The sequence below is a fragment of the Populus euphratica genome, unplaced genomic scaffold (assembly GCF_000495115.2).
Source record: "Populus euphratica unplaced genomic scaffold, PopEup_1.0 scaffold725.1, whole genome shotgun sequence".
In the NCBI taxonomy this organism is placed as follows: domain Eukaryota; kingdom Viridiplantae; phylum Streptophyta; class Magnoliopsida; order Malpighiales; family Salicaceae; genus Populus; species Populus euphratica.
In genome coordinates, this window is record NW_011500591.1 from 22,789 (window position 1) to 32,837 (window position 10,049).

The window sequence follows — 10,049 nt, forward strand, 5'->3', positions numbered from 1 at the left end:
TATTCCTTTTATTGTTGTTTATAATTGTTGTTTATAATTTGTACAATTAACCTCCCTGTGGTTCGACCCCGGTCTTGCCGGGTTATTTATTACTTCGACACTCCTGCACTTGGGAGAAGACAACAATCTTTTCGTCGTGTCAAGTTTTTGGCGCCGTTGCCGGGGAGGTAAGTTCTTGTATAAATTATAGTATTTATTTTACTTTCTCTTTTCACTTTTCTTGTATATAACTTTGTTTCTTTTCTTTTGTTTCTTTTTATTTTGTTTTCTTCCTCCTTCTTTTGCTTTCTTCTTCTTTTTTTTTATTTTATTCCTACACGTGCATGAGAGTGTGGTCACGTACATCAAGTGGTAGACTTTGTAGGATATCCTCATCATTTTCAGAAAATATGGCCGAAGAAGATAATCAATCACTTCATAATGAAAATAATGAGAATAACCGTGCTAGAACACTTAGAGACCACATGAATCCCACAAGAACAAGTGCACCATCATGCATAGTTTTTCCTCCCGATGCATCTCATTTTAATTTTAAACCAGGTATTATTCAACTTTTCCCTTCTTTTCATGGCTTAGAATTGGTAAATCCATACATGCATTTAAGGGAATTTGAGGAGGTGTGCAAGACATATAATAATTTAAATTGTAGCATGAACACCATCAGATTAAAGCTCTTTCCTTTTTCATTAAAAGATAAAGCTAAAACATGGCTACAAAATTTAAGACTAGGATCCATTCGTGCTTGGGATGAAATGCAACAACAATTTTTGAAGAAGTTTTTCCCATCTCATAGAACAAACTCTTTCAAGAGACAAATCACCACTTTCACTCAAAAACCAGGAGAAACATTTTACAAATGTTGGGATAGGTATCGAGACTTGCTTAGTACTTGCCCTCATCATGGTTTTGAAACATGGAGATTGGTTTCACATTTCTATGAAGGGTTAACACCTAAAGATAGGCAAATGGTTGAATTGATGTGCAATGGAACTTTTGAAGATAAAGACCCTGATGAACCAATGGAGTACTTAGACTTGTTAGCTGAAAATGCTCAAAATTGGGACACTGCGGGTACTTATGAGGCACCGAGTAAAACTCAACCTCACACATCTAGTGGAGGCATGTACAACCTTAGGGAAGATCATGACCTTCAAGCCAAGTTTGCATCTTTAGCTAGAAAAGGCGAGGCACTAGAATTGAAAAAGAGAGGTCAATTAAAATCTGTTGAAAACATTGTGTGTCAAGTCTGTGAAACAAATGAACACTCAACCAACGATTGTCCAACCTTGCCTTCTTTTAAGGAATGTCTCCATGAACAAGCCCATGCTTTAAACAGTTTTCAAAGGGCCAACCATAACCCATACTCCCATACATACAACCCTGGTTGGAAAAATCACCCAAATTTTAGTTGGAAGAGTGAGAACAACAATGCACAAACTTCACAACCACCGTTTCAAGCACACCATAATTTCCAAAATTCTTATGGATATGCACCTTCTTATGCTCCACCTCTTAGAAGTAATTTTGAGGAAACTTTGTATGCATTCATTGAAAAGCAAGAGACAATCAATACTCAACTTACTCAAAGCATAACAGATTTTAAAGAAACTCTTGCAAAATTCATATCTGCTCTCAGTTTTCAAGAGCAAGGTAAGTTTCTATCTCAACCACAACAAAATCCTAAGGGGCAATACAATGCAAATGCAAGTAGTTCCAGAAGCCAACACATGGATCAAGTCAAATCAGTCACTACTCTACACAGTGGTAAGGTTATTGAAAAACCCTCTCTTGAACCTTATGAGAAAGATGATGAGTCAATTTCTAAGGGAAAGGAAGGGGTTGAATCTGAAAATTGCAAAGAAACGACTGATTCTCCGCCAGCACTTCCATTTTCTCATACCATGACCAATCAGGAAGAAATCGAGGATGAAAAAGGCATCGAAAAGGTTGATGCGAATCTTTTATCAAAAGTGACAACAGATTCGACACCTGACATCACACCAATCGATGATTACGTTCCTGATGAATCTCTACTTTCTCTTAATTCAATGCCTTGGTTTGCTAAAAATATCAATTTTCTTGCTTCAGGATTTTTGCCAACTCATTGGAGTATTGAAGACAAAAGAAAATTTTTGAGCAATGAGCAAACTTTTTGTTGGGATGACCCTTACTTATTCAATTATTGTCCTGATCAAATATTTAAAAAATGCATTCTCGACAATGAGGTAAGTAATTTCATTAAATTTTGTCACTCTAAGGCATATGGAGGTCATTTCTCATCAAAAAAGAGGATTGTAGAAATCTTACAAAGTGGATTTTACTGGCCCATCATATTCAAGGAGTCAGATGCATTCCGCAAAAACTGTGAAAATTGTCAGAAGGTGGGATTTATTTCAAAACACAGAGAGTCTTTAGATAATCTTCTATTGACTCTTAAGTCTCATCATAGTCGAGATAAGCATCGTGTAATTCTTGACTTATGAACCCATTTTCATAAAGAACATACTTGACTTAGTCTTGGGAATCTGACTAAAAAAGACCATGTTTGCCAGTTTTTAAGAAAACTAGATGGGAAGCCTATCCCCGACCCATTGAGGGCTTTTAAGCTGTTTTTGGACGTAAAACCAAGGGAAGATGTGAGCCACATTCACAACTGCGATTTGAATTTTTTTTTTTTTTGTAAAAACTTGTGTCTTTTGGTTTTATTATTGTGTTTTGTTATTTCTTATTTTTGTTTTAGTGTGTTTCAGGTTTTGTTAGTGTTCGTTATTTCAGGTGATATCTTCTATACTCTATCTTTCTACCTTAGAACATTGAGGACAATGTCTCGTTTTGGTTGGGGGGAGAGGGTAGTAGTTGATAAAAAAAAAAAATTATTTTTTATTTCATAAAGCATGTGCATAATTGTTGTTACTAGGATGGCAGAGTAAAGGAGTTCTTTTGTTAAAGTGACTCTTGAGACGTATCTTAGTAATCATTCTTAACAAGGTCTATTATAATACTTCCTGAAATATTCAGATTTACAAACTCTCGCATTGTAATCACTTAATTCTGCTCACATACTTATTTAACATGTATTCTTAAACCTTAATTTACACACACACACTTTAACATATGATTGTGGGTTGCATATTGGATTATTACATTATTTATGTTCTTTTGTTAAAGGTAACAACTAAGGGAAAGGGATTGTATATAATTAAAAAAAAAACATAAAAAAAAGAAAAAAAAAACGAAAAAAATGATGATAATAAAAATGTAGATAAGTTTGGTTTCGTAGCCTCCCTAACCTAAGCAATTAAGCCCGAAGGGTGTTTTAACACCTAATACCCTAAAGTCAACTGACTTGGGAGCTATTGGCCCAACGCTTGTTACATGGGTTGTGGAGAAAAGCTTAAGGGAATCAAACATTGCACTATCTACATATCAGTATCTGCGACCCGAGTTACTAAGCTCGTAGGGGTGTCTTAACACCTAATGCCCTAAGACCAACTGGTCTGGGAGTCATTAGCTGAAAGCTCGTTACATGGGTTAAAGATGCATGATGTTTTTAAATTATATGTATATACATTTAAAAAAAAGAAAAAAAAAAGAAAAGAAGTAAAAAAAAAGACAAAAATAATAATCTCATCCCAAGGAAGTTAACCTTAAACATTAGAACAAAAAATTTGTTTTCTTTCAAGAAAAGCCCCATAATTATGTGTTGATACATTGAGCACCATATATCTTGTTAGAAACAAGGATATAGAAGTTCATGTATCTTTAATTAACATTAATAATTTTTTTTTTATGATTTATTAGTTTATATAATTTTTAATTAATTTTATTAAATCTAGATATTAACTTTTTAATTCTCAAATAAGATTTCTCATGGTGCTAAAAAATGTGTTAACATATTTTTTTTTATTATATTAGAAATTAACTTGAAATTCTATGTTCCATAGCACATGTAATTGACTTGTATTAACTTGTTTGATTATAAGCATAGTTTTAAGACCCGACTCAGTTTAAAACCTGAGTTCTGGGTTTTGACCGGGTCACTGGATCGACAGGATCAAATTTTCTTTTTTAAAAAATCAAAACGATGTTGTTTTAATAAAAAAACAAAAAAACAAAAGTCAACGGGTTCTTGACTAGGTCGCTGAGTTAGCCAGGTTACATCAGGTTTTTTCTTTCCCTATTTTTTCTTTAACCCGGCTTGATTCTAGCCCCGAGTCGGCCTGGTCCCAAAACAACCCGCCGGGTTTCAAAACTATAATTATAAGTGGTTATATTGTATTGTCACTAAAATTATCTAATTATTTATTAATTTATTACTATGCTATTTAAATTAAAATTATTCTTAAATTTGTAACTTAATTTATGATTTTTAGAAAAAAATAAAATAAATTATTTGAAAACATCTTCCTGTCATTGATAAAAATATAATTTTATAAATGATTTAGATAGAAAAAAAACAAGATTTAAAATATGATGTAAGAGTTTTTTTTAACGTAAATATAGATATTATGAATACTTTTAAATGATACATAATTTCTTTTAAATAAAAAAATAAAAATATAAACAATAATTAATACATAAGTTTTTTAAAGCAAATAAAAATGCTATACAATTCAAATTCATATTTATTAGTAGTATTTTTTTATTAAATTTTTTTAAGATTATCTTTATTTTTTTTAATGAAATAAATATCTTTTCATTTCGAAAAACGTTGCTTCTCCCATGTTTTTTCTTAAATGAAAACTAATATAGCTTTAAGTGTAACTATATTTTACTTTTAAAAATTAAGCAAGTTATAATTGAAATCCTCACCAATATCTTTAATTACTTTAAAAAGTAAAACTTTTTAGTTAAATTAAATAACATCTTTAACTAGATTATATTTTAAATAATCTTGTTATTTATTTTAAACTCAATTTAAATTCATTTAAGTGAAAACAAGCAGGGAAAAACAACATAATAAACAATACTAAAATTATGTTTATTTTCTGTAAAGTGATTTATAAAAAACTATTTTTAAAATTTTTTTATTTAATTGTTATTAGAAAAATTGGTCAATAGAAAATATTTTCCAGTTAAGAAAAAATTTAACTTGGTTTTTAGAAAAGTATTTTTATGAAAAATTTGGACAGAAAATACTTTCCGGATATTGTAAAAAACTAGAAAAGTATTTTTATGAAAAATTTGGGCAGAAAATACTTTCCGGATATTGTAAAAAATTTAGAAATATCAAATAATATTATTTGATGATTATATCAAATTTGGTCCTCTAACTTTTAAATGCAATATATATTTTGTTTTGAATATTTATTTTTCAATTTCATCTCTTAAAATTTAATTTTTATATTAACTTTAATCTTTATTTTCATAATTGTTATTTGTTTTTTACTTATTATTTTTTATTGAAATTTTTTATTTATCAAATTTGATTCTTATTTTTTTTATTGTTACTTATTTTATTTGAAATAATTTATGAAATGTTAATATTATTATTTTAATTTTTTTATCTTTTATCTTTTTATATTTGATCTCATTTATTTTGATTATTTAAGATAAAATTATTATTTTTTTAAATTTTATTTTTATTTAATTTTTTAATTTATAAGATTTGTTCCTAATTATTTTAATAAACTTGAAAAAAAAAAAAATAAAATATTAATAAGTTATTTTCTAACTCATTTTCTATGACAGAAAGTGTTTTCCAACTTATTTTCTATTACACTACTAAATATTATAAAATAATTCACTTTTTTAAAACTTATTTTTAAAAAAAATTATTTTCTACTAAATAAATAGCCTAAAAATAATTGGTCCAATGAGATAAAAAGGTATTTTGATATGGTGTGTTTTAAATAATGTTTTTTAAATATGTATTGCTTTTAAAATTATTATTTTTTTATATTTTTAAATTATTTTAATTGATTATATTAAAAATAATGTTTTTCTATCAAACATCATCGAAGGGTTATCTCACTGATCCAACGATCTGGCTCTTTTTTCAGGTCTTTCCCCGAGTCGGTCGGCAACAATGCCTATCAGTAGGATTTTGTGCCAGAGAACCAGAAGGAAGACCATAAGCTGAACGCAGCGAGTCGGAATCAAGATTCAAATAGAAAGGGGAGCGTAGGTTGGTGTGGCCTCTCAACTCTCGAACGGCGGATTGTTTACATCTCACAACACTGACCCACTGAGTCACCACCCTCTCTTACTGAATCAATGGAACTTCCACCAAGATGGGCTGTCTTACTCTTTTTACTGTTATCTTCAACAAAAGCCTCTAGATCGGCAGTAGATAAAGAAGAGTTCCAAGAGGAATTGTTGTTGAAGCCGTTGCCTGATCGGAAAGTGTTGGCTCATTTCCACTTTGAATCTAGAGCTCCTCGCAATTCCAATGGCCGCCGCCACCTTCATCTCTTCCCTAAAGCCATTTCTCAGATGGTAATAGTTTTTTTTGACTCTCTTCCCACAATATTTTTTTTAAAAAAGGTAAAGGAAGAGTGTGAAACTTGATATTTGGAGGAGTAGTTGTAGTGTTAAATTTGAATTTTTGTTATTTTTTTAAAACTAATTTCTCCGCTCCCTTCAATTGTAGACTTTATGTCATATATATATATATATATTATATATATATATATATATATATATATATATATATATATATATATATATATAGATGTATATCTTCCTGGATTGAAGCTAGTGTAGTGTGTATAAATCGTGGAAAGTTTAACCTGGACAGGTGGAGAAATTCCGGGTCAAGGAAATGGAATTATCGTTCACACAAGGTCGGTGGAACTATGAACGCTGGGGTGGGTTTGACACCATGTCAAGCAACAATGCTAAGCCTCCTGGAGTTGAGTTGTGGGCTGTCTTTGATGTTCCTAAAGAGCAAGTAGATGCTTCTTGGAAGAATTTAACCCATACCCTTTCAGGTCTTTTCTGTGCTTCAATTAATTTCCTCGAGTCATCTACCATGTATTCAGCGCCTGACTGGAGCTTTAGGCAAGCCTCTGGCCATCTGAGGTATGGTATGCTGCCCCGTGAGGCTGTTTGCACTGAGAACCTAACTCCATGGTTGAAGCTCCTTCCTTGTCGAGATAATGCTGGGCTTTCTGCCTTAATGGACAGGCCATCAATTTATACAAGTTTTTATCATTCTCAGCGACTGCATTTGACTTCAAATGCATCTGATCTTGAGGGGTTGAATCCGGGCATTGTTCTAGAACAAACACTTACTGTTGTTCTTCATCCCCGTAGTCAAAGAACTATCTTGACTCATATTAGTGAATCATATCTTCAACCAAGCTGGTCTTTGAGTTCAATTTTTGGTAGGAAAGTCAATGGGAGATGTGCTCTTGCTAAGTCTAGTAAAGTGTATCTTCAGCTTGAGAGAGGCCTAGTTTCTGAACTGAAGAAAAATATTGGCTCTGAAGGGTATGATGGTGAAGCCAACTTTGAATTGTCAGTTAATCCAGACAGGGTACTTAAAGAAGAAAATAGTAGGCATGGAATAGGCTCCTCTTTACTTTATGAATTTTCAGTCGACAAGTACAGCAACTCTAAACCATTTGATCTAGGCCTGACATGGAAATTTCCTGTAATATGGTCATGTCAACAAGCTCCATTACATGCTATTAGATTTTTGATGGGAAGCGGGAATGAAAGAGGTGCAATTGCTATCTTGTTGAAATCTACAGATTTGAATGACAGTTCCCCGGGTGCTGATCGTTCTAGTGATGGATGTGAGTTGCATGTTAATATTTTCCAAATTGTCCCTTGGTATATCAGGGTATATTATCATTCTCTCCAGCTGTTTGTGGATGATCAACTGAAGGCAGTTGGAGCTTTTGTGGAAAAGATACATGTTATGCCTTCCAAAGACAAGATATCTCCTGGTATGATGGAGATGGTACTGAAGCTTCCTTGTGGTGTGAAATCAGCTGCTTTGACATTAGATTTTGATAAGGTATGCGTAACACTTCATGTTTTCAAATTTGACTTGGAATTATAGAGTGATTAGTGAATGAATTCTGAGTGTCATAAAATATGTACAATGGTCAGTAACATCCTCTGGGAAGCCAAACCATGGAAACAGTGGCTAAGGGCAAATAGATTATAATTTCCTGTCTGCAAGATTTGTTTATTTTTAATCTCAGATTCTGCCTGTTTTACTTGACATGGACAATGCTTTGAAGGGACTTTCTTTTTTCAGTTAATCTGCTGGATACTAAAAGCACATTATAGTAGCTTTCTCCATGAACATAGGGCGTCAAATCAAGTCATCTAAATGCTCCAATGTACTGAATCTTGCTATAGTGATGATTTTCTGTTGCACCTAACGCATAGAGAAAGCTAGCAATAGTCTAGCAGAATGGAAAAACATACTGTTATTAATGATCACATGCACAGGACTTGTGATGTTTCTAAGACAGCCAAACTGCATTGGAATTGTGTTTCTTATCTACTGCTTTATGATATTCAACAGGGTTTTTTGCACATTGATGAATACCCTCCAGATGCCAATCAAGGATTTGATATTCCATCAGCTGCAATAAGCTTTCCCAACTTCCATGCAAGTATGCATTTCCCTAGCAACGACTCTGAGAGAAAATCACCCATGCTGTCTAAATTTCAGGTCATATGATATTCGAGATTCTTAATGTGCTTCATATTGGACAATCCTAGTTTATTGGATTGATTGTAGATTGGTGATGCAGGAAAGCAGTCCTGTTCTCTCGTACACTGAAGTATTACTTGTACCTTTGACAACTCCTGATTTTAGCATGCCATACAATGTCATCACTATCACCTGCACAGTGTTTGCTCTGTATTTTGGATCACTGCTCAATGTACTTCGGCAGCGGGTTGGAGAGAAGGAAAGACTTCTTAAAAGCAAAGGTACCTTCATGGCTTGAATTGTGTTGTTGCAGGATCACTGGAATATGGTCTGTAGATATGGTCTATGGATGGCCCTCTCTCTTGAATTAATTCAATAATTACAATCTAAATGTTGGTGAATCAACAAAAAACTTAAATTGCTGATTTATAATGTTAATTATGTGATGATATCAACGCACATTAAAATGTGTGGATCCGAGACATTTGTTTTGAGCTAAGCATTTCCAATATCTAAAAAGGGACACTATCTTTGAATAACAGTTTTCTATTGGCTCGACTTGCACATGTACTCGGCTCCTGATCTTTCTTTCATTCCTCCATTTGCAGCTACTGCTGTAAAAACTGGTCGCCCGTCTGAACTGCTGTCCAGACTGTCAGCCAAGCTTAGAGGAAGATCACAGGAGCCTTCCCAATCACCTTCAGAATCATCACCCTTGATAAATTCTAAATTAGTACTTAAAGTCTTGTTAATGGCTGCACTTGCTGTTGCGTGGCAATATTATTTTGGATGACAACATCAAAGGGTAAGTTAGGGACCTCCAGTCCAATGTACAACATTACGCGCAGAAGGAAAGCATGGTAAGGGACGAGTAAAGTGATTTTTCTACCATTAAACTACTTGTAGCCCAATTTTGTATTCCAAGTCGTACTTTCTTAGGTTCTATATTAATCAATTGGTATTTTCGAAATCTGGTTTATATCCATCGCCAGCCAACCTTGATTGATTGATATTTTCATCAGAATTGAGGGTTTCATGCGCTTTTTTTTTTTTTTTTTCAAGTGAATGATTTTGAAAAAGCAAACTAGAGTTGTGTTGTCGATGTCGTGTTAAAAAGCTGGAACAACAGCACTAGGGTTGATCAAATGACCAATACCAGAGTTGGCTCCATTTATCACACGCATACGCAAAGATTTATAAGCACATTGAGAGTTGGCTCCAGTTATTTTTATCTTTAGCAAGCTGACTTTTTCTTTTATCGAGCGCTTCCTCTTGAAGTCAAGACCATTCCATCTTGGCATCCGATAACCCTCATCGCATCTTGAAGAGACAAATCCTCAGTACTGTCTTTAGTTTCTTGTCTTCTAAATCAAACATGTGAGCATGCATAAAGACCAAATGTTTCCCTTCATCTTTCTATTCAGAGCAAGTC

General features: G+C 32.9%; 1 protein-coding gene across 1 annotated transcript; it reads left to right on the top strand.

Annotated features, from left to right (window-relative positions):
- Positions 1-5,944: 5,944 nt before the first annotated feature.
- Positions 5,945-9,598, top strand: LOC105115536 (GPI transamidase component PIG-T-like). The gene is made up of 5 exons (XM_011012449.1): positions 5,945-6,438; positions 6,740-7,966; positions 8,486-8,635; positions 8,718-8,898; positions 9,226-9,598. Exons 1-5 carry the CDS (start codon positions 6,217-6,219, stop codon positions 9,408-9,410), a joined length of 1,965 nt encoding a protein of 654 aa, XP_011010751.1. The 5' UTR covers positions 5,945-6,216; the 3' UTR covers positions 9,411-9,598.
- The last annotated feature ends 451 nt before the right edge of the window (positions 9,599-10,049 follow it).